Source organism: Marmota marmota, unplaced genomic scaffold (assembly GCF_001458135.2).
Source record: "Marmota marmota marmota unplaced genomic scaffold, marMar, whole genome shotgun sequence".
Classification (NCBI taxonomy): domain Eukaryota; kingdom Metazoa; phylum Chordata; class Mammalia; order Rodentia; family Sciuridae; genus Marmota; species Marmota marmota.
The window spans coordinates 23,683,019-23,709,171 of NW_026000057.1; the positions used below are offsets into that span (position 1 = coordinate 23,683,019).

The 26,153-nt window shown below is 34.2% G+C and overlaps 1 protein-coding gene across 3 annotated transcripts in view; it reads left to right on the forward strand.

The window, feature by feature from the left end:
- Positions 1–12,355: 12,355 nt before the first annotated feature.
- The window catches only part of Grid2 (glutamate ionotropic receptor delta type subunit 2), a 1,429,152-nt gene continuing 1,415,354 nt past the window's right edge, over positions 12,356–26,153 (forward strand). For 2 of the 3 annotated variants that reach the window (XM_048813623.1, XM_015484559.2), the window contains exon 1: positions 12,356–12,866. In XM_048813623.1, the coding sequence (XP_048669580.1) occupies positions 12,779–12,866 (88 nt within the window). In that variant the 5' untranslated portion in view covers positions 12,356–12,778. Of the gene's footprint in view, positions 12,867–13,818; positions 13,965–26,153 lie in introns of those variants that run through there. The other variant, XM_048813622.1, reaches the window with a different exon arrangement.

Genomic DNA, 26,153 nt, shown 5'->3' on the forward strand with positions numbered 1-26,153 from the left:
GGCATTTATTTGAATGGATAAAAAAAATGTGGCATTTATACACCATGGAGTATTATGCAGCACTAAAAAATGACAAAATCATAGAATTTGCAGGGAAATGGANGGATACTGCTACATCGATGTTCATAGCAGCTCAATTCACAATAGCAAGACTGTGGAACCAACCCAGATGCCCTTCAATAGATGAATGGATTTTAAAAAATGTAGCATTTATACACAATGGAGTATTACTGCAGCACTAAAAAATGACAAAATCATAGAATTTGCAGGGAAATGGATGGCACTAGAGCAGATTATGCTTAGTGAAGCTAGCCAATCCCTAAAAAACAAATACCAAATGTCTTCTTTGATATAATGAGAGCAACTAAGAACAGAACAGGGAGGAAGAGCAGGAAGAAAAGATTAACATTAAACAGATACATGAGGTGGGATGGAAAGGGAGAGAATAGGGAAATTGCATGGTAATGGAGGGAGACCCTCATTGTTATACAAAATTACATATAAGAGGTTGTGAGGGGAATGGGAAAATAAACAAGGAGAAATATGAATTACAGTGGATGGGGTAGAGAGAGAAGATGGGAGGGGAGGGAGGGGGGATGGTAGAGGATAGGAAAGGTAGCAGAATACAACAGTTACTAATAGGGCATTATGTAAAAATGTGGATGTGTAACCGATGTGATTCTGCAATCTGTATTTGGGGTAAAATTGGGAGTTCATAACCAACTTGAATCTAATGTATGAAATATGATATGTCAAGAGCTTTGTAATGTTTTGAACAACCAATAAAAAAAAATGCAAAATAAAAAAAAATTTTTTTTAAAAGAATTAGATTTAATTTTCATTGATTTTATTTATTATTTTCTGTTTTAAATTTTAGTAATTTTTTTCTTGTATTTATTATTTCTTTTACTCTCCTGATAATGATTTGATTTGTTCTTCTTTTTCTAATAACTTTATATAGAAATTTAGATTATTGAAATTCTCATTTTTAACATTCTTAGTTTTTTCCTAAGCATTGTTTTATTATTGTCCCATAAATTTTCATATCTTATTTCTTCATCTTTATACAATTTTATAATTTCCCTGGTGTCTTTTTTTCTCTTTGAGTTATAGATAGTTTAGAAATGTGTTGTTTCATTTCCAAATCTATTTGGATTTTCCAAATATTATTTTTTATATTGTTATTATATACGACTGTATTTGGTGAAATTTTAGCATTTGGTGAAATTTTGACATTTTTTTCATTCAAAGTAATATCATACACAAATAAGTCTAATTTGGGTGTTTTTTGTTTTGTTTTGTTTTATTTGATAGACTGTTCTTGCTAGTTCTTCTAGTACTATCTTGAACAGAAATGACAAGAATGAACATCTTTGCCTTTTTTCAGAACTTAGAGGGAAAGCTGTCAGTTTTTCTTCATTGATTATATCATCTGTAGACTTTTCACAAATGGCCTTTTTTTTTCTGTTGAGAATATTCCTCTAGTATCTGCCTTACTGAAATTTTTTATCTTGAAAAATGCTAAACTTGACCAAGTACTTTTCCTGCTATTATTTACATGATTATGTGATTTTTATCTTTTGTTCTGTTAACATGACAGATCACACTGTTTGTTTCCCATAAGTTAAACTAACCTTCAGTTCTAGGGACAAATCCCACTTGTTGATGATGTATGCTTTTCTATAATGTGTTGCTAAATTCAGGTTGGTATTATTTTATTGCAGTTTTTTGGTATATATGTGCATTAGAGATATTAGCCTGTAGTTTTCTTTTCTTGTGTTGCTTTTTGCCAGTGTTGGTATTAGGATGATGCCACATCATTAAATGGCTTTGGAAGGATTACCTACCTCTACCTTTATTATTTGGAAATTTAAGAATTGCATTAGTTATTTGGGTATTTACTATAATTCAGCCATTTAAGCTTCTACGTTCAGCTTTTATTTTGGGGGGAGAGGTTTGATGGCTATTTATGTGTAATTGGTCTGTTTAGAATTTCTATTTCTCTCTTCTCTTCTCTCTCTCTCTCTCTCTCTCTCTCTCTGTCTCTCTCTCTCTCTCTCTGTCTGTCTCACCAGAGTTTGAACTGACAGGCACTTAAACATGTTACGTCACAAAACAAGCCCTTTTTAGTTTTTAATTTAAGGCAGGATTTCACTGAGTTGTTTAGGGCTTGATAATTTGCTGAGCCTGGCTTTGAACTTGTGATCCTCCTACCTCAGCCTCCCAAGTACATTGTGATTATAGATGTGCACTTCTACTCCTGGCCAGGATTTTTATTATATTTTATTTATTCAGACTTGTCAGTGTGCATGTTTCTTGGAATTTATCTATTTCCTTTCAGCTATCCAATTTATTAGACTATAGTTATTTGTAATAGTTTCTTATGATCACTTTTATCTGTGGTATCCATTGTAATATCTGCTCTTTAATTTTTTATTATATTATTTGAATCTTACAAGTTTGGCCTTTTAATTGAATGTTTTGATCATTTATGTTTAATATAATTATCAATGTGATTAGATTTAAATGGTTTTTCCTCTGAAACATAAATATGTATAAATGACAAAGAGAAATATTTTTCATCATCACATAATTTTCTTCTGCCTTTTTAACTCAAGTATTTTTTATTCCTGTACAAGTTTATTTATACATTTATTTGACAATAAAATATATTATCTACTGTAGTTACGATGAAGTTATGAACTACTAAATCCACAAGAATTTACTGATATAGAAAAGACATTATGTTATAGAAATGGTGTGAGGCAGTAATACTTTCATTAGCTAAAATAATTAAATGAAAAAACATAAATAAGTCCTTTTATTATTCTAGCCCATCTCTTCTTTTGGATTAGTAATTGTGTATTTTAAAATTGTTTTATTGGGCACTTTTTAGTTTTTAGTATGTATAATATGAATATTTAACTTGTCACAATGTACCTTGAGATAATATCACACCACCACCTCATTTATAGTGGCAATTACGTACAAACTATGCTTTTATTCCCTCTCTTTATAATTTGTGTTATTTTTGGTTACATGTTCCTTCTACATTGGTAATAAATCTTACAGTGCTTTGCTATTTTCATTATTTTAGACAACCAATTGTTTTTCTTAAAGATATTACAAAAGAAAAAAGTTGTTCTTTTATATTTGTTATCTATTCATGTTGCTTTTTATTTCTTTCTATAAACTCAAATTGCCATGTTATCAAACGTCTTCAGCCTAAGGATCTACCTTAAGATTTCTCATTCTGAGCTACTCCAGTAGTAAATTTGATTAGCATTTGTTTTCTTAAAGCATTGCTTTTCACTTTTTTTCTCAGAAGACTTTTTGCTGGATTTGAGTTCTATTTGAAGGATTCATTTTATCTTTTTTGTACTTAACAGATGTCACCCTATCATCTTCTGGCTTGCATAGTATTTGGTGAGAAATCTGTTGTGATTCTTACCTTTGTTCCTATGTATGCAGTATTTCCTTTTTTCTGTGATAGCTTTCAAAATTGACTGTTTATTTTTGTTTATATAAAAATTTAACTATGATTGTCTAGGTATTTTTTTATTTTTTAAAAAATTTTGTGTGTTCAAAAACTCTTGTATAGAATTCTGTGAGCATTTTGGGCTTTAGTTAAATTTGGAAATGTATCATCTAGTCTCCAGCATTTTTTTCTTCCATATTTTTTGTCAAATCAACACATGTAGGCAATTTAATGTTGTCTCAGCTTTCATGTGATTTGCTCAGTATGTTTTTTTAATTCTCTGTTTCATTTTGGAGAGTTTTTTTTTTTTTAATCAGCCTTCATTTACGTTCACAAATTTCTTCCTCAGATATGTGATGCCTGTCAAAGTAATTCTTCATCTTAGATAGCAGTTTGATATTTTATGTTTTGCTTATTTTTAATTTTCAGGAGTATTGATTTTACTCTTTGTGATAATTTCCATGTTTTTACTGAAATTCCTCATCACATTTACATATGTTCTTAACTTTACCACCCTGTTTTTCAACATACTAAATCATAGTTATTATAAAGCCTCTGTGATGCACACCTGTCATTCCAGCAGCTCAGGAAGCTGAGGCTGGTAAATACACACACACACACACAGCTGAATTTGATGTGAAGAACATTTATAGCTGGAAATGAATAGAAATCTTTTTCTCTTAGGATGACAATAATTAGTTGAGCGGTGTTTGGGTTTTTGATCTTGGTACCCTCATCCCCAACTTCTTTAGTGGAGGGCTACTTGAACCATGTGTGAGAGCCATGTGTGAGCGTAAGCCCTGTGATTCCAGAGGTTCCTCTCACTTTTTCTGCTCCATCCTCAGCTTACAGGCCTTGTGCAAGTAATAACCCAAAGTCTCTCTCTGTAGTCTTTCATCTCTAAAAGTGTTAGACTGCTGTTTCTTGTTAAACAACACTAAGTTCATGTTGAGTGAAGGGACTTCTGGTGTGGGCTCAGTCTTAGACATGTGAGCCTGTATGTCAGGAATGAGGCCTTGTTATCTATCATTCTTGTTGTTCTCCTATGAGTGACAACCATGTTTAGACTTTAATCCTTGAAGCATCTTAAATAGCAGATGCATTTTTTTTTTCTGCTCCTTATTGCCGCTGGAGATGAAATACCTTTAATGACCTTTCCCTGGAGGCAGACCACTCGTCCCAAAATCATGATCTTCGGTTCCTTGAGTCAGGAAAGAAGGTTTGTTAATCTTTCCTAGATGCTGAGGAGTTTTGCCTCTACAGAAAGCATTTATTTTTTTTTAACTGGGTCCTGGGATAAGACAGATTGCTGCCCCTCCTTCAGTAGTGTAAAGCTTATTTCTTCCTACAGAGACAAGTTGAGTAAGTGGACTATATTTTGACACTGTTCTACCTCCATCATGCTTTATCACTGAGGTGTCCTTCCCTGCCCTCATTCTTTCCCATGAGCAACTAGTAAAGATCAATATAAGAGTCTATAATTGAGTGCAGGTCTCCTTGTTCTGTGCTTTTAGATATTTCTAAACTTATGTTAGCCCATATTTAACCTTCAATAATTCATTAAAATTTTTGGCTAATTCTTCTTATTTGTTCCTATAGAAGACTCTTCATCCTTTGTGCTCTGTTTTCTGTTCTGGCTAACTTTGGTGGTGTCTGTCACTTTTGGAACTCAATTTTCTTTGTAGTCTCACCACCTCAGTTCTCTGAAGATTTCAAGGAAATTTACATTTTTATAGATCATCCAGTATTTTCTTATTGTTAGGATTACAACAATGTTCTTCTTTAGCTTTCTATACCCTAAGAAAAAGGAGAAATCTATATAGCATCCTAAAAAGAAAACATGTTTATAGCTGATATATTTTTCTTCCATCATAAAAATTCAAAACAGAGATAGAAAATTCCTATTATAGCAAAACCCAAAATCTCTCCCCAGATATGTTACTCCAGCCTACAGATTTGTAATCAGGCTAATATGAACATCTACAAACAGTACATGGAAAAACAAAACAAAACAAATCATCTTATTTTGGGAATTTAGAATACAGATTACAAAAGTAACAAAGGATTTCATAATATACTATATAAAGAAAAATAGATGGTAAAATAAGTTTGGGATATTCTGTGCTAAATAAAAATTAATATTATGCTTATTAGAAGACTTCTCCTTGATTATAATATATTGCATTATGGGTATGTAAGAGGAGAAATAAATCTGTCTAGCATTTTTAAATTTATCTGGCCACTAAACCCCTTTCTTTGATTTTTCTAGAAGAAAGTGTTTTATAAAACTTGTATTAGTTAGCCCTCTATCTCTACATTGAAATATCTGAGGCAATTTACTGGTAGAGGGAAAAGGTTTGTTTCAACTCACAGTTCTGTAGGTTGCAGTGCAAGATTGAAGGGCCCTGTTGCTTTGAACCCTTGGAGAGTTCAGCGCATAATAATGTGAGTGTCTGGTAGAAGAAACTACTTATTTCATGAAGCGGTAAACAAGGAGAGACTGGAGTCCCTCAACCCCCTACCAGGGCATGCCTCCGAAGACCTAAGGGTCTCACACTAGATACACCTCCTAAAGATTTGATCATTTATCAATAACCTACAATTGGGGAACACTAACCATATTCCAAACCATAGAAAAGCCCAGTGTGGGAATGCTGGTTTAAATTTTTCTGAAAACACTGTCATTTAAAAATTTTAAAAATATTTTCTCTTTTTCAAAAGTTTTATTTGTATCTAATTCTTTGAGCTTCAAGTCTCTCGTGGTGACATAAAAAATGTGATAAGGCATCAAAGTGTAAAAAAAAGGATAGGAATTTCAATGGCTACAATATAACTGATTTTATATTAGTAAATTTTAGATAATTCTATGAGATCTAACCTAAAATTTATTGTTTATTTGTTTTGCCTTCTATTATTTTTAGTCATACATACCATATTAAAAATATGTCAAGTGAGGTTTGGGTAGAGATTCCTATTTGGGTTTTGGTTTCTGATTTAATTTTATTGACATCTTCCAAAGGAAACTTTGAAAACTTAGTTCATCTTCTCTAAACTGAACAGATAGCTCTACCTATGTTGTAATTATGGGAATTATAATCAGGTGAAATAGTCTAATGAATAGACCACTGTGATACATCTGTAATCTGTTTATTTTGGAGAAAATTAAGCTGGTATTGTTGTATGCATCATGAGTAATATTCCACCACATTTTGAAATTTTCATTTTATATCTTTCTTCACTAATTAGTTCACTCATTTATTCAGAGTCAGTTAAACACCTAAATTCACCAACAATTCATAAAGATGACCAGGGATAAGGAATTAATTTTATTTAATTCAATGCAAATTATTCACTAAAACGTAAAAGTAAATTTTTATAAAATTTTATGAATTCTTTGAAATATTCTCCAAAGTCAACATACAAATATATCATAGATAACATAGATAAAAGATCAAGATTTTGTTTCTCTATTTAGATTTTCTCTTTATATGTGGTACATATAAAAATTCAAACTGAAATGCATACTGTATTTTCTGAACCACACTCTACAAACATATGTTGTAGTGAGGTACTTATGTGTCAAGAGCAATATGTTTCAAAAAAACCCATCTAATTTTATAGTAAAAACAGTTAATTATGAGAAGATAAAATGAAATTTGATCTCTTTTTATAAAACCAAATACTTGATATTCACTATAGTTGATATGCATTTGGTTGCTTTTGATCTAATCAGATATTTACCCAAGTGATATGCCATATCAGAGGGATCAATAACACAAATGACAGACATTTTGTTTTCTAAGGGCAAGTACAATTACTTGTAAGAGATATATATTTTGATTGCATAAAGCAAATAGTCAAATTAATCTTACTTTTGCAGTTTTAGTATGTACACCTCAGATTTGAATACTAAAATAATGTATATTTTCTATATACCCTCTAACACAGGTTTGAGAGGCATATTATTAAAGAATGTTCTGTTCATATTTACTTCTTAAGTACCTGACCAAACTAGACAAGATGTAAATAAAAGAGATATTTTAAGAGACTCATAATAGAAACTTATTACTCTGTGAAAATTTTATAAGAAATAAAATTTCAGAAAATCAAGTAACCTAAACAAAAAAAAAATCACTTAAAATAATAAGTTCACCCCAGTGTAGCCATTTGATTAGTATGAGTTAACAATACTCCAGTAAACTCTGAAGAATTGAGACATTCAAAAAGTAAGCTGATTAAATCTACATCAAGCATGGCTGCCATCTTGTGGGGACAGGATATAATGTAATGAGGGGCCAATCTCAACAAGTGCCCCTTTTGGGTTACAAGTCATGATTTGACTTCCATCAACCAATTGCATTATGATTATTAACAGTCTCATGAAACAGCACACCAACATTCACACAGATGAGACAAGTGAAAGAGACCTACCAATGCATACGAATTTCTTCTCCTAAAATTTCAAAATCATGGCTCATGTGTGGAAAGTGAAACAGCTTTGAAATGCAAAGTTTTCACTTGAATTAACTTTAATAATAGATGCATTTGTAAAGCCCTCATATATACCAATCAGTCCTGTTGCAGAATTTGGTCAGGATTCACATCTCATTGTGTTAGAAGAGAACTTATTTTCTGACAGGGCAGTCTTACAGATTTAGGGAAAACTTTTAAAATAAACAAGACATTAAAGGCTAAATTTAGAAGTAAAAGAGGAAGAAGAAAGGAAGGATGTATTACTTAATACTGTACTAGTGTGACAGACAAAATAAAAGTAGAAAGTAGTTGACCTGAGAAAAATAAGGACAAAGGATAGCCAACGTTAGTATGTCATATAGGAATACATGATTTAATGATTTTCTTGAAGCTTATTTAAAAGTAAAAAAAAAAATAATCATGATTTCTGTTTTTTCCTTCCAACAAATATTTCCTCATCCTCTTTTAGAAAAACAAGACATTGCATAATCTCCATTGAGCTGTGAACCTCTATGAGCTGCTAAATACAAAAAAAGTTTCCCTTTCAGCCCCTCAACCATATAGAATTTATGTTTTCTACTTCCACAAATGTATATTTCAATTATAATTTCAAAGTCCTTTTCCACAGCTACCTGCATTTACAGATGGTTAGTCACTATCCTCTTATAGCCTTTCATTCATGTTTATGGTAAAGTTACCATTACTTAGAATCTTTCCTCTGTAACCATATCATTAACATTATAATGTTAATTTTATAATTTATAATGTTAATTATATGGTTATAGAGAAGTAGCAATAATGATCAAAATACAGTCTATCTCTGTTTTTCCGTGATATTATTTGAACACTAACTTCTCACCTTAAGTTTGAAGTAGGTGCTCATAATAATACTGTTTTATGGTAAAACAAGATCTTCAGTCATTATTGGAGAGTTTTTTTTTTTTTTTAAATCGACTAATGTAGGTTGATTTACTGCTGTTATAACTGTGAGCAGCTGAGTTTGAAAAATTTAGGCATTGGTATTCTTAGCATATTTTTTCAAGTAAAAATTAGAGAATTATACATGCCATGGGTTTCCATTACTGTGCTTTCTTTACACAATTATATGCTATTGAAAGAGTCTGCACTTGCACTTACACCATCAAGGCAAATTAATATTTCTCTGAAACTCTGTTTTTTTTGTGTGTGTGGAAAATAATATTATGCTTCACATCTTAAAGCTATTCAGATTATCTACCATTTTCTTCAAATTATGGATGTTCATATCACAATTAATGCCTGAATGAAGTGACAGTCTCCACTTTGAAAAATAATTCATAAATCATGGTTAACTTTCATTTATATTCTCAAAAGTTAAGCACTTGTTAGAAAACTTTAGTGAACTAAGGCTATTTTAACAAAGTGTGAATTTCAGCCAGATGCATCAGACCATTTTCATATGATAAATAATCTTTGAATTAAAGCTAAGCAACCTTAATGAGACCAACAGATAGCCTTCATTAAAAAGCCTCGTTAATAAACACAACCAGTGAATGTGTTATTTTCTTTCTCCTTCTGGAACTTGACATCTAACTTATGCATTATAAATCTTTGTTTCCAGCTAATTAATATTATATCACAATATATGCAGCTTTCTAAAATAGAAGAAAATACTTAATACATTGTTAAAGTGTATTTAAACTTATATTTCATAAAACACCATTAATTAGCAGTCAATGGGTATGGAAATTATTTGGTAATTACAGTGAAAATAATGTTATTTATAAATTGATAATAATAAACTGATATTGCATTTTAATTTTGCACTACCTTCTCTTTTTTTTTTTTTCCTGGAAAACTTCAATTCATGGTTCTACTATCTCTTCCAAATGGTATTTTGCCGATTTTAAGTGATCATTATATCCTCATGATTTTTTTTTTTGTGTGTAATATGTCACCCAAATTCCTTTAAATATTTTAGTGTTAGAACAGTGGCTCTGAAAAATGGCTGTACTTTAGAGTCACCTACAGAGATTTTAGAATATGTGCATTATATTTTGGGTCCTAAACCCCAGAGATTCTGAAAATTAGCCCTCTGTGATTCCTTTGAAAAACTTCCAAAATTATTTTCAAGAAAAGTTATGGTACGAAGACATTAAATTGGAGGACTGGGGAGTTATGAGAATGCTCTGCTTATAGTTCATGAAAACAGAGTTTCCAAAAGATGAGTTTGTATGAATATAACTACATTTAGTTATCTCTAGGACTGAGCCAGCTATTGTTTTGATGTTCCACCTGGCTCCAGGATTCTAAGATATTATAGTGTTCTTTCCATGTTAAATGGTTATTTAATAATTTTTCTTGATAGAAAACATAGTGAATCATCACATTTGAAAAATGCTCCTGTTACTAGTATGATAAAAGCAAGCTAAGGGGAGATATATCCATTCTTTTAATTCATTATCTGTACCAACAAAGTATAATTCATTAAAGTGCATTAGAACACTTTAAACACCAACATGACATCAATAACAACACAAACATAATCAATAGTGAGTACTAATGTAAAGAAAAAATAAGGGAATGATGAAAATTGGGAAAAACAGAAACAGAAATGGCTCCTTAGAAGCATTGGTTTGTTCCAGAATTAGAAGGGAAGTAAAATTCACATCAACAAAGGGGTTCTCTGTGAAATGCTATGCTGAATAACATGTGCATAAGCTATGGTCCTTGCTCTCAAGACATTGATGATCTAATTCCTAAGTAGTCTTGTCTACTTCTAAAGCAATATGAGATCATAGAAGATGGAGAGATTTATAACACACTAACGGATTGAGGGCTTGGGGAATATAACTCAGTGGTAGAGTACCTGCCTAGCATGGGCAAGGGCCTGGGTTCAATGCCCAGCATGGCAAAAAACAAACAAACAGACAAACAAACAAAAAACAAAGAACTGAACACCACTGCAGGGGGCAAAGAATTTAAATTAGCCCTTTAGGTTGTGCAGGTAAGTTGTTGGCAAGATGAATATGTGCCTTTCAATAAGATCTGCTTATATAAGTAGTAATATGACAGCACAACATGTTCTGAAATATTCAGAAAAAAAATATTCAAGATGAATGAAATAGTATTTCACAGAGGGGACAACGTACAACTAATTTTAGAGAATGATGACCCAATTCACCAAGTTAGAGAAGAGGGCTCAAATGAGAGAATGAGAGGTTTGCCAAACTTAAAGAAAGGGGGTCTATGAAAGTCTGTTTGACATTTATACATTCAAAGTAATAACATTCCCATAGGATTGCATTTACAATTGAAGCAATATTAGGACCATTAATAACTCAATTAGTCAATTGATTGTGTTAACAAATCTTTGGTCTGAAATAAGGTTAGCTTGATATAAGTTAATCATTAGAAGAAAGGTAGTCACTGTAATCAGGATTTTATGATAAGAAATAAGCTGGCAGAAAAATCCTTTTACTGAAGACTGGGAGGCTGTCATTCAATACTTCCTCAGCTCTTCTTATGGAAGACAACCAACTTCCCATTCTGAATTTATCTGCATAGGTTATTAAGCTACTCAATGCAATATTTTGACCAAATGTTTCACTGAAGCATTTATTCCTGTTTTATTTCATTATTCTTTTTCTTTTTTAAAAATTTCAATCTTTCTTATTCTAATAGAGGAGGTCTATCTACAGAAGGATTTCAGGATTCTTTCTGTATCCTGATTGCCTAAAAAGAAAAATACCCTGGTGACAGGGGTGTGGGGGTGTAGGGGAGATCACTGTATAAAAGGCAATTAGCACGTTCTCTTCTTTCTATAACTTTATAATTGAAATCTCATTAAAAGCTTTCTAGGTCTCTTTTTCCCTAAGTGACCAGGTGTCCCTAATTTGTTTTCAACCAATGTGTCTAATTCCAGGCAAAGACTAGAAAAAGTCTGATACCTGTTGGAGAATAGCAAGGTTAAATAAGTGGGGTGGCTTTTTTAGGTTGCTTTTAACCTTGTAAAAGGAAAAAAAAAGCCAAAAAACCCCTTCAACGTCTTTTCTCTTACAGTCCTGCCTTTTTCTCAGTCCCGGTTGAAGATTCCAAGGGAAATGAGAGCAGTATTTTGTTTCTCCCTTGTATTGCAGATAGGGGGAGGAGGTGGTTATTAGAGAGAAGCTCTTCCTCTCTTGGTTTCCCCCTCTCTGCCTGACAGCACCACTCTCTCGCGGGCTCGCTCCTTCTCCTAGGTGATCCATTTCTAGGCAACGTGGTGGGGTTGGTGCTGAAGCTGTCAGGCTCGCTCCTAGCTTCCTGCATCCCGCAGGCGAACCGCTTCAAAAGCATCCTGCAGCCCGCGGCGGCTTCCCTCCGCCGGCCTGGCCCCGCTGCTCGCGNNNNGCGTGGGGAGGGGCAGGGAGGGCACATCGGCGTGGGGGGGGCGGTGTTGGAAGTTGCGGCGGAGCTGGGACCGGAGACCCGCGGCCCCTGCGCAGCGATGGGGATGGTCTGAGCTCCAGCCTCTCCCCCTGCCCGAGAGCAGCCGAGGCTGGATACATTTTTAAAAAGCCAAACTGCAAACAACTCTGGCGATGCCAAAATTCCCCTCCAAGTGACACGGCTTTGCGAAGGAGGTTTCCTCAGGCTGGGCTCTTTCTCTCATTCCCTCTGCCTTCCTCAGCGACGATAAAAGGCTTCTCTCTGGCAGTAGGAATTTAGAAAAAAAAAAAGAAAAACCTGCGCTAAACTCGATCGTGACCTCAAACTCTTTGGACTGTTTTTATTTTATTTTTTAAAGAAATATATATATATATATTGGAAGACAATCCATCCTCACAGAAATCGGCATAGGAGGAGATGGAAGTTTTCCCCTTGCTCTTGGTTTTGTCCGTCTGTTGGTCTCGAACCTGGGACTCGGCAAATGCGGATTCGATCATTCACATCGGTAAGAGAGGGTTGGTGCTGTTAGTGGACACTTTTACTGTTTCCGTTCGCAGATGTTTCCCCTTTGCTTCCCACTCTCCGCCCTCTGAGTGGCTTGTTGGAGGTGGCTTCAGTCCATTTCCCTTTCCCGCTACCCTCCCCTCACACTTGTTCAGTTTTCTGGAAGGATGTGGATGCTCGAACCTTGACTTGTGGTACTGTTTTCGTGGTGAATTGTGGAGTGTGGGCTGAATGCGTGGGGGTCTCGGATTGACCTCGGCGTGCGTGTGTGCTGGGGAGTGCAGGGGGTTCTGAGCGTGTGGGGAAAGGAAGTTTAATTGACTCTACCTTCCATATTTTCCCCGGATGTACATTTGCTCCATTTAAAAAAAAAAATTATCTTTGAGGAGCAAAGGAGGTGTCACCTGTGAGGCGAAAAGAACTGGGGTAAGGGGTGAGGGGAGCTCCCTTCGGCTCGAACAGGTGGTTTTGCAACGTGAGCTGAGTTCGCCGCAGCGTAGTGCGATGGTGACGGGGTGCCTGACGCGCCCCCAGCCTCTCTCTTTTCTTGGCTTTCCGGTCCTCGCGCTGAGTCGCCGAGGCGGTGGCAGGAGGGGCTGGCGGCAGTGTAGCTGAGCACTGGGAGCCCAGTGCCTCTCCGCCTTGCACGCTCGCTCTCAGCCTGGCGCGGCGGCGAAACTGGCCCCTGGGCGCTTGGGAAACGCGGGAAGCAAACGCGCTCAGGCCGCTCTCGTGGGCTACCTCACAGATACCCGCTTCACCCCGTCTCCCAGTCAACTCCGAGTTGCTGCGCAAGGCGGGGAGCAAAGGCACTTGGGCTAAGGCTGGGTGCCCGGACTCTGGGAAGGACCGCCGTGCCCGGCTAGAGATGCTCGTGGCCCCACCTATTGACAACCAGACCGGCCAGGACTCGCCGCGGCGGGCAGGCGGGGGCGGGTGGGGGCTGCACGTCATTATCATGCACAGCGCTCGCAGCTTCAGGCTCCAACTCTTCTCACTTGCTAATCCGTGAAAGCTCAGTGGAGACTAGCTCTTGCAGCCTTTTCTGCGTTAATGCGACGATTTCCTTTTCGGAAATTCGCCTCCCGGGGCAAGCAAGGTTCGTTGGCTGGGCTGCAGAGAGGCCCCTCTTGGGGAATTTTTCTGGGCACAGGACTTTTATCTACCCACACGGCTTAGTATTCTTCAAATCCAGGCGACAGATGGGTCACAGCTTCTTCCCTTTCTGTCCCCCTGCCCCTCACTGCACACCACATACGCGCGCTCGCTCGCGTGTACACACACACACACACACACACACACACACGCCTGGTAGGAGAACCTGCTTCAGGTGGAGGTTGTGCTCTCTCGCAAGCAAGGGGCTTGTGCCTGGCATGCGTGCCCAGAGCGGACAGACCCTCAGCTCCAGGGGGCTCCCTCTCTTGGTCTCAGAGGCTATCTTTGTAAACATGTCTGCCATTCTCTATCATTTATAGCAATGAGATTGTATGTCCCTCTGTGCAAGGGGTAATGAGGTCAGGATTCAGAAAACCTTGCTCTTGTACATTTAAGTAAATTAAGCATTAGATAACTTACCTGCTGGATCCCGTTTTGTCTGGGGGCTAACAGTGCCTGTGGGTTCAGAACTTTACAGGGAGAAATTGTTATCTCATTGAGGGGGTCAGTAATGTTCTGATAAGTGTTCAGAAATGAACCAAGCTTCTCTTAAGAAAAGGAAATATATTTATATCTGATTGTAAATGACTGGAGCAGGAATGAAGATATATAATCATATACCTTTTATATTCATTTTTGATAAAGGGTTTCTGACTTATGCTTCTCATCTCTCAGAAGGGAAGCTTTTGGATAAATGCTTATTTTATTGCTTATTCCATGGTCTACATGATAAATACATTATTTACAAACACCTACAGCTCTTGCTATCGTTCACTAAATGTATACTATTTTGCAATGTAGTTTGGGCATTTTTTTAAAAAATAGCAAATATGTTGTATTTTTTCCTTTGTATATTCTTCATCACTGTGACATGGCTTACTTTATAATCAGAATATTAAAAAGTAACTGGTTACAAATTACAGATTTCTTTAGAAATCTAGTTGTATGCATTAACTGTGCACATCCCACTAAAAGAAATAGTTAACTTTTCAATTAATTTGACTTGAATGCAATCTGTACATTAGACAAGAGAATTCGTTTCTTTTATGGACTCCCAAATATTGCAATGAAGTTAACAGATTGTTTCAAAAGTTTCAGACCTTTTATAATATATTGAAAGATGGTTAACTTGTGTTTTGGAGGTTAAAAGCCTCACCTTCCTCCACCCCCACTCTCAGCAAAAATATGAAAAATTAAAAACTGCGTGTTGATATTAAAATTGTAAGTCACCAGTTAACATGCATTGGATCATTTTACTTAGTTAAACAGGATACGAGAATTTTCTTTGGAGGTGATTGCTTTCATTTAAATACTTAATGAGAAATATGATCATGGGGGAAATGTATTAGTTTAGGGCTAAAGGGATAAAAGTGATGAAACTGTAGGGAAATTTCAATTATAGAGATATAAGGAGTTATATAGAAAGGAAAGGCTTTCCCATCCTCCTGTGATGTGTTCATGCAGAAAGTAGCTGCGATAGGTAGTTCAGGCAAACTGGCAAGATAAAAAGACACTGCTGTAATAGGTTCTTAAAATATTGAATCCTTTTGGTGTTGGAACAGATTTTAGGTATGAAAATTCTCACCTTATTTCTCTTTGGTTTTTCTTCATGTAGGTAGTTTAATAAAGTCAATGACATATATTAAACACATGAGCTCACTGTAATGATGAAATATAATGGTTAAACTGTAATGAGTGAAATGAAATTGTTTATTTCACTCAAAATGCATAATATTGCAATTATTCTGAGTTTCTGTTAAATCTTATTTGAGTGATATTTAATAGTTGCATATACTTGCTCAATATATATGTGCACTCATGCATATATAAATAGTGTTTTTGAAATGAATTGCCTCTATTGTGATCTTTTTGCCCTGATAAAAGAAAGGTCTTTAGACATATAAACTATGTCTAAATTGCATATAAACTATGCAATTTTGAATTATGCTTCTACTTTGAGTCTATGCATTGATTGAGTAATTTCATCAGACCCACATTACTTGATTGCTTAGAAGTTTCCTAATGATCTGCATGCTGTAGGAAGAACCAAAAAGTCGTGAGTGGAATGGCAATGATATGGTGTTTTATGAGGCTATTCAGAAGTCGCTCTGATTTATGTAGCTAGAAAGCTCCCAAGTCTTTGAGATTAGCCACGCTGAGTGCTATTTTCTTCAGACATCAGTCGTCCCACACTTTTTACTCCCTAAATACAACAGGAGTTTTGAGTACTGCTTTAATTAAGCAGGGATTAGGTGGCATTTCCAGTCAACTGCAGTTTGTGTTTTGCTTCATATCTAATATGGAGGATCTCATGTTTTTACAGTTTAATATATATGCTCATTTCTTTATCTGGTTCCTGTGCTCACAGAACTGATTGTAAATTAGCAATCCTCAGTTATATATCTCTACAAGGGAACATTCAAGTACTGTACTTATTCATATATTACACAAATCACTGACATAGTTTGGTTGTTATCAGTCATGGTAAAATACCTTATATCAACAGGGAGTAGAACAGAAGCATTTATTCATGATTTTCTCATAAGCAGATGATACTTTATCCTCTGAGATAATAATCATCAACTCTGACATTATGAGAAGTCTAAGACAATTCACAGAATACTTGAGAAGCCTGAGACAATTCACATAATATTTTCATCAGGAGAATGCTCAAATTATAGTAGAAAATTGGGTGAGTAAAATATGTCAACATGTTCAAAACGATAATCGATGGTAAATTTAAAACATCAGTTTTCCTTAATTTTGAATTGAGTACTATTCTATCAAACACAGAATATAAAAATATTCCCAGAAAGTATTCTGTGTCTCTTACAATGATTTTTTTCCATTTCAGTTTGTAAATGATTTCCACTGGTTAATGATAACCCCAGGATTCATCAGGGACTCTTTGCACTGTATAACTCAATGACTTTTTAATTCTTTTGTTACTTGGTGTAGTTGTTTGATTGCTATCTTCTGGATAAATATTGGAAACTACCAGAAAGTATTAAGACACATACTTTTCTATTATTTATTTTTATATCATTAATAGATTTACTGGAAGCACAATTCAGGTGTGCATAATTAAGTTAGACAATGTTATTATTGATCAAAAATATCAACTATGGTATGACATAACCATTTCACTAGGGGCCTTTGCTTTCAACTCCAGATGAAATTCACTAAATATCCACTAAATATCTCCTATAAATTTTAATTCAAATATAAATAAAAATCAAGGTGATTAGCTTTTGATTTACCCACAAACAGAAATCAGTTGAAATTTTTAGGGGCAATAGAAGATGCATTTCATTCAATTCAGATCTCTAAGGCTCATTTCATCATACTACAAGTTCATCTTAATGGGATATGGTAATTTAAAAATCATAATTGATATATTCTAGAAGTTTTTTCTTTTTCCCTCCACCCTCATATATGACTTTTAAGAAGTAAGACATTCTTACTTCTATTGGATCATAATCACATTTCAGATAATAGCATGTAGGTGAGTAGCAACAAATGCAATATTTATTAGAAAATACATTTATGGCCTATAAAGATAGGTTTGCCATTAGGTGTCACTGCATTCTGAGCTGTACCTTTGTTTTCATACTTGAAAACTACATGAAATAGTTTTTAAATTTTCAGAAAAACATACCATTTAATGAGGTTTGTAATATAGTCAGATACAGGTGGTAGTTTTTATTTTCAAATGAGAAAGGATAATATTCTCCCTCTTATTCTTATAAGAATGTTATTATAAAACACATTAACACCTATTACTTTCTAGATAAATTAGATTTCCAAATAGTGATGTAATTTTTCCACAGATTTAAAATAGAACAGAAACATATAATTAAACTAATACTTATTTTCTGTGAAAATAAAGACACCAGGAAGGATTCAAGTATGCCTAATAGTGTTGTTTAAACAGAAATTAGTGAATAAAGTAGTTTATTAGGCATTTTTTAGCTGGGTGGTTCTGTTTACCTATGGAATGCATGGAGTTCCAAACTGGTTGATATTTGTGACTTGAAACATACATAAATGGAACTGGAAAAAAACACCTACATGGTCAGGAGAAAAGGTTTACCCAGACATGCCAAACATTAAGTTTTGTGAATGATCAATTATATATGCTTTCATATAACATTTGCCTGTTTAATATTATTTCTTAGATATTGTATCAATTTACTGCACAGACGTACCACCACTACTACCACCATTACCCCAACCATAGGGTTTATTTGACCATATGAAGCTGGAGTCTATTATCACTTAGTAATTTCTCTTTAATTTTTTTAAAGGACAACCTTCCTTCTGGCATGTCCCATTATAAGAATAATGGAAGATGTAATTTAAGTCACCTTTCAATTGGATAATTTAGTTTCAACATTAGCAAAATCATATAGAGAATGTGAAACTAGGTTAAAGGAATGAACAGTTTGTCTTATGTTAGACTATCCTATTTCAATATTAATTGATAATTAGTAGATGGAAAATGTGTTATAAGAAACTTGGAATAAAATTAAGTAATCAGGTAGATGTCTAAAGGATAAAGAAAAATACTAAGTATTACTAGGATTGATTAAGGACTTTATGTATTCCAATCATTTTCATTTCATTGTTTAGAGAAAATTTGAACATTTGAAAGCCAATTTCAGTAATTTGAGTACGATTTAATGAGCAAAGCAGGAAGTAGAAATGAAGTCTGAGAGGTATGGATACAAATTTCAGGTGATTGTGAAAACAGGTAGAATATTAAAATTTTATAAGAATGTGTTCTGGGTTCAAATCTAGAAAATTTGCGGCTAAATTCCAATGTTATAAATAGCTGACTGAAAAATATTGAAAATGTATCTAATTTCTTTAGTCTAATTTTTATCACTCCTAAAACAAGATTTAGACTAATGTTCATGAAAGCTCCCAAATCATATAAACTAAAATGAAGAAAAATTTCTATATTGAGGACTACCAGGTAAACCTTTTCTCCTGACCATGTAGTCAATGTGATTCATTAATACTAAGGCATTACATACAGTGTTACTTTTATAACACACCACAAACTAGTGCTCATTAAGGCTGCCTCGGGGCATGAGTCTTATGTTCTAACAGTACCTTCTATGCCAGTCTGCAGAAATTAAAAACTGGAAGTATACCAGGAATATAACTAAGCTTGAGATCACTCAAACCTGCAGATTATAAAGAAATGATCAAGTAGGGTTCTTATTGTGTTGGACTTCTGTTCCACATTTTTCTGCTGTTACTATTCACCAAGTAGACATCAACATGGACCTAAGGCTAGGTTGTTGATGGAAAGCTTCCTAAGTAGATAGAAGGAAAGTGCACATCAGAAGCTAAGCACTTATAGGCCACCCTATGTGTGTTAAAAATACTTAAATTACTTCCCAATCAGATCCCTTACTTACAAATATTTGTATTTGTAAAAATCAATTTTATTGAAATATCAATTTTTATCTTTTTTTCTTCATAGCAAAATAACTCCAAATAAATAAATAAATAAATAAATAAAAATAATACTTCTCTAAATACCTTACTTGTCTATGTAACCTTAAATAAATCATTTACTTCATTATCAAAATTATTTTAGAAGTTAATATTGCTAAAACTACAGTGTAATATAGGCATTACTACCAACATGCAGTATGTGTGCTAATTGGGAGAAAGCTCTTTCAGCCAATATTTAATGTGAAACTACTCTTTATTTAGCACTGCTTTTAGTTCCTAGAATTAAAATGTTGTAAAAGCAAGCCATTATTCTCAGGAGGGAGACCATGAGAAAAATCATAAAATGTATGATACAATATTGGGTTGTGATAAATCCTACCAAGAAAAAGGAGGGATTGATGTGTGATCAAATATGCTGTTTTGGAGAGGGTAGCTGGGAAGGCCTCTCTGAGAAGATGATCACTGAAGAAGAGACTTGATTCAAAGAAAAGGAGTGAGCCTTGAGGATATCTGATGAAGAGGGATTTTAGGGAGAGGGCATTGCAAGGGCAGTGGCAATGAGACGAGACACTAAGGAATCAGCTTAATTTGTTTAGAGAACATTTGAAAGGCAATTTGAGTAATTTGAGTACAATTTAATGAACAAAGCAGGAGGTAGAAATGAGGTCTGAGAGGCAACTAGGGCAGATCCTGTAGGGACTTACAGGTCATGGTGTATCTGGATCTTTTAGGTCTGTATGGGTTGAGATCAAGTGCATAGTATGAATTGGCTTGTATTTTAGAAAGCTAACTTCCATTTTGATGAACTAGATAAAGTAAAGACACTTTGAAAGCAAATTCTAGTTGGTAGCTCAACCAGAAAAGCTGTTGTCAGACTATATATAATTTAAAATGAGAAGAAATAGATTTTCTCATGGATTGTTTGGAGTAGAAATCCATAGGAAATAAAGAGGATTCCAAAGCGTTTTTTTTCTTGAAGCAAGGGATGAAAGGCCTTAATGTTAAAGTGGGACTATGAGGAAATGAACAAGTTTTAGGTAGAGATCAAAATTGTACTTATTAAATTTTATATTTATGTTAGAAGATTAAATTTGAGAATTAAGTGTACAGTTGATTGTAGAAGTATAATTTAGGGGTGAATTTGGAACTTTAACTCTGCATTTGGAATTCATCATTGTAAAGCTGGGAGAGGAAGAAATGTAGGGACAGAAGAGCTGCAAGACATGACCATTACAAAATGCAGAGGTCAGGGAGGGGAAGAGGATCAGGATATTTCTAGAATAGAGGAAGTGAGCAACTCAAAGTGTATATGTATGAAAATTGAGCCTTTATTACTGGGTTTGACCTGTCCTGAAAAACAGTGTTCTTCATAAGCTGGAAGTGATAAAATAATGATTGGAGGGGATTCCAAGATTTAATGGGATATAAGGAATACTGTTAGTTTGGCAAAATGGGAGGAAAGAGAGTGGTGGTAGTGGTGAACAGAAAGGGAAGCATTACTTCTTAAGTGGGAGTTTTGTTATATATGGTAATTTTTTTAAAAAAAGTTTCAATCATAAGAGAATTATCAGTAAGAGGATGTGAAAATAAGATACCTCTTTATCTGCAAACTTACTTGATTCCTTGAGTTTGGATAGCAAGTGTTTGAATAGTGCTGAACTTTGTTTTTTTTCTTTCTTCATTTTTCTTTCTTTAAATCTTGGATCCAGTGTTACTGGGCCAAATCTACTGAAATTAGCTTGAGAGAGGGTCTATAAGAGCTCTCTGAAACACACTCTACTAATTTTTCTTGCTGTTTTCCTTTGTATAGTTTCCCAGATTACAACTCAACTTTAATGAAAATTTCTTACCTGAAATTATGAGTGGATTATGTGTTAAGGTGTATTGATATACCAATACAAATAGAATAAATATTTTACTTATTGTTAATTTCTAATTTTAAGAATATACAATATTTCTATCTGATATAGTATTGAAACAGCATAAAATCCTCTTGCTTACAGTAGGCACATTTGAATTGATTGTAGTTTTCTTCTAAATAAATGCTGTCATGCATTTGATTAACTTACCATCATTTAGAAACAATTTTTGAAAGAATATAGTCATTGTTGAGGGCAATTTTTTTTTTATCATCAGAGCATATAAATTAAACTGATGAAAGAAATTCATATTATGTTAATTTTCAGGGACACAATTCAATACTTCTTTTTATGGATCTTTCAATTCTGTTTGTGCTATATCAGCTGACAGATTTTCAGTCATAGGTGAAAATGAGAAACTGAAATGTTCTAAATTTTCTGACCTCAGAATTCATCCTTTTAAAAATGAATCTTAGTTCCTTCATTGGTCTATTAATATCCCCATAAGTTCTGTATGTTACATTGATTTTGTGCCTCAAATAAGAATATATTAAAATAAGAATGTCAGTAGTAGGTAAATTATATTTTTCTGTGTTGTCATTTCCTTTGCAATCTCTTGTATGAAAATGTTTTATGGAAACAATGTAATGTGAATGTTAAATGATTGTTTTTGCTTGGTTATATCTATTAATTGAGTATAAATATGGAATATGTGAAGGATGAACATATGGGAGGCTTGTGGTTTGGAATCAGCAATGACTGAGAAAAATTAAAAGAAGAAAAAAGCCAAGTATGTTATGACTGAAGCTGATGAAAATAATTAATGAAATATAGAACATCAAAAGATATTTTCAGGGCTGGGATTGTAGCTCAGTGGTAGAGTGCTTGTCTCACAAGAATGAAACACTGGGTTCAATCTTCAGCACCACATTAAAAAAATAAATAAAATAATAAAAGGTATTATATTCATCTACAGCTAAAACTTTTTTAAAGAAAGATATTTTGAATTTACTAGTCTCTAACTTTCTGGGATGGCGAAAGGTAATCATTTAAAGGAATTGCTATGCAGATTTAAATCCAAACTTAGTTGGAAATGAACACCTAAATTTGGTGAGGTGCTTAATATACTTAATCTCAACATCATTATAATGTCATATCCCATGGCCAGCACATTTTAGATTGCCATATTATCTTTTTTTTTTAATTTTTTATTGTTGGTTGTTCAAAACATTACAAATTTCTTGACATATCATATTCCACACTTTGATTCAAGTGGGTTATGAACTCCCACCTTCACCCCATACACAGATTGCAGAATCACATGCCATATTATCTTAAAGTCAAAGACCAGGTAATATTTTAGGCTAACGTGAGGCAAGAGAGCCAGTTCTGTTGCATGTAGTTTGAGATTAATTAAAATCTAGAAGACTGATTCATCCTGCTGATAATCTCCACAATCTGACAACATACAAAATTGTGTTAATGGTGTAGAAGCAATTGCTGTCTTGCTAGTCAGAGTCTAGATCTTCTTTGCTGTTTCTGTGAATGGCAATAACTAGAGACCTTTGGGTTTTCTTTTTAGATATACCAATAGCTCTAGCATAGATCAAAGTAGGAACAGTCTATGTGAGAGCTATTATATTTTTCTTAAGAATATTGCTTTTAAATTTTTAATACCTCATTAATGAGGGTGAGGCCTCACACACAGACTTGAGTGAGATTGCTCTTCTTTTCCCTGATGGTGTAGTCATGGTGAGTTTAGGAAATTTTATGTAATTTATTATTTTCCAGCTGAGAAATCATGATGTACAAAGTCACATTCCACTTGCAGGATATTTATTGTTAGGGTCACAAGTAAACTGATATGACATTTTGGGGAGTTTTAGTAAATTTTTCCATAGTCCTGTTATATCTAACCTAAATAGTCAAATAAGACCTATTTCTTATGCTAATTCTTCTTATTATTTAATAATAATATTATTTAAGAATTTTTAGGTGTATTGACCCTTTGAGAAAATATTTTAATATTATGAAATTGAAGGTGGAACAAGTCAAGACTTTTGGTAGGATGACTAGGGTAGGTTTACTATGCCACTAAAGACTGAGGTCCCCCAGTAACAACCATGTTTATGATAGCCTGAAGGTGCCATCAAATAGACATGTATTTCAGAAAAACCTTATAAATTGGATGAGGAGTTTGTCCTTTATGGATAGTCTGCATTTATAACAGAAATCTCTCTACTCAAGCTTCTAATAGTTTATCATTCACTTTAGTGTAGCTTTAGGTTGCAAAGCCAGTACAATCAAAGTCACCATTTTCCACAAGAATTTCCTTTTTTTTTTTTTTGCACCATAGATACCTGCAGTTATGCCACAAAATCAAGTGACAGAAAAGGAAGCCTTAAATCTAGTTACTTTGTAATTAATTAAACTAATGAGATTTTTTTTCTAAATTTAGTACCTACCATATATCAGACATTGCACAGAGCATGGTTTCTTGGGTACAGATTAATTACATGTCTTTTTCCCTCTCATTTTGAAGTTAATATTACATAACTCTTTCATATTGCTAGTCTGTACTTTTTTTTAATACTCTAGCAAATAAAGGGGAAAATCATACTGCAACACAAGGAGAGTCCTGTTCCTTTAAAAGTGGCATAGTATTATTTGGAAAACATATTTATGCTTACTTTTAATTATGTTGAAGTGGTACATAGGACCAATATTGAAAACTGACATTCAAAAAGTAACTGGCCAATACTTAACATTTTTCTTCATAAGATTTTTGTTGTTGTTGTTGTGGTTGATAAACAGTTAATATATAGCAAAACTACTTTGATTCTTTCTTTTTATGTTTCCTGTCCACTCTTCAGTGGCAATGCTAATGAGCAGTGAAATGGCCAAAAACAAGGAAAAAAGGAGCAAAGGGTTTTAGATAATCTATAAACCGGAAAATCAGCCCCTGAATGCTCATATGCACAAACTTGCTGAGAAGAAACAGTTTTATTTTCTCAAAATATTGCCCACATTCTGAAGACAGAATTTGCTCTTGGCTGCTGAGCTCCTTAGATGAGTGAAGCTTCTAGGCCACCAAGGAGGAACATGCTGAATTATAATGACAAAGACTGGGACCAGAGTTAAGAATATTATTATTGGGAAAAGAATGCTCTTTGGGAGTGAAACTGTGGAGAGCCAGGTTTATAGTGTTTGATTGTTTATTTCTTTATTTTAAAAAGTGAAATATAGATTTCAGCTATACTTCTTAAACACATTAGGTAATTATATATAAACTGTTGAATTGACATTCCTATCAATATACATTATGTACTGAGTATCTACATTCTATGAACAATTTGGCCTCCAGCTGATGCTATATTCTAGACCAAGAGGATGAATTTGAATATTGCCTTCTTATAAAAAAGCTGTAAAACAGAGAAAAGATAAATGAAAAAAACTCTGGTCAGTGATTGATTAGGAGAAAAGAGAAAAAGGGAAAGTTAAACAATCAAGGCGAGATACATGGCTTCAGCATTTTTGCCTATTTTATTTATTAGGCTGGGTGGTGATTTCACAAGTATTGATTTTATTTTTATACTTTTTTTCTTTTTTAAAAAAATTTCTTTTGGGTAAGTAATGGTGTATCCATAACTGCTTTTGTTCAGAGAAATCCATCACTGCAGTGCAGTTTAACCTGGGTTATGGAATAAAGTTTTCCTTTCAGGTCCATCCACCACTTAATGATGGCTCAGTCTCCAGCCTTCTTTGGAGGGGAAGAAAATGCTTACAACTGGCCAAGATCACTGAGCAACAACACTAGGAATAATTCAGAGCCCTGTGTTCAAGTGTAGAGATGTCTGTGATACATTCCGCAAGCAAGTTGCATCCTCTGCCTTTAGGACTAGGTCTTTGCATTTTTCTTTCTCTTTTAGCATAGTGCTCTTAGGAGTTCAAGTGAGATAGAAAAGAGGAAGAAATACACAGAGAGAACAACCATTTATATGCTATTAGGGGTAACTGGAATATTTCATGACTTTTAATATTTTACAATACATATTTTTAAATATTTCATATGATGAATTTTAAGTTGAGGTCTTGTTATTTTGCCCAGGCTGGCTTTGAACTTGGTATCCTCCTGCCTCAATCTCATGGGTAGCTATGATTAGAGGTGCACAATTTCTGTGCCCAGCTAGCTCAATGTATAGTATTTTTTTTTATCGATATTGTACTACTATTAACAACCTGTAGCTTACCCTTGGATAAAAAATTATGGGTAATTCTTTCATTAATTTTCCTAAGAGATACTGATGTCTCATTGGTATTTCAATATTTTTAAGTGTTCTTCACTCCAAGTACAAACTGCATACTACAATGATGATAAGAAAAAGAGCTTCCTGCAGTCGATTGAATTTCATGATGTGGTCCTAGTTCAACTTTCGAAGAGTTCATTTTAATCTATACAAATCAGAATAAGATGAAGAAAAGCTTCTACACAGCAACCTTAGAAGCACAGAAGAGGATCTTTTGTAGTCTTGGGTCCATCAGGGCTTTGGTGTCTGAAATTAGCAGGGTGGATGCCTGGCTGAGCTGGCAGGTCATTGAAGCTGATGGAGTACCCTCAGTCTACCCTTTGGGAAAATGTTTTTCTTTATGTTTGCTGCTGTTTAGCTTGTATATTTTAGTAATATCTGTCCAGATAAAGCAGAGAAAAAATAATACTAGCATATAAGAGGAAGACTTATGAGGTGGTGTAGTCAGAGACAATATTCATTGTTCTTTGAATCTGAAGGACTGGCATAGCAATAGAA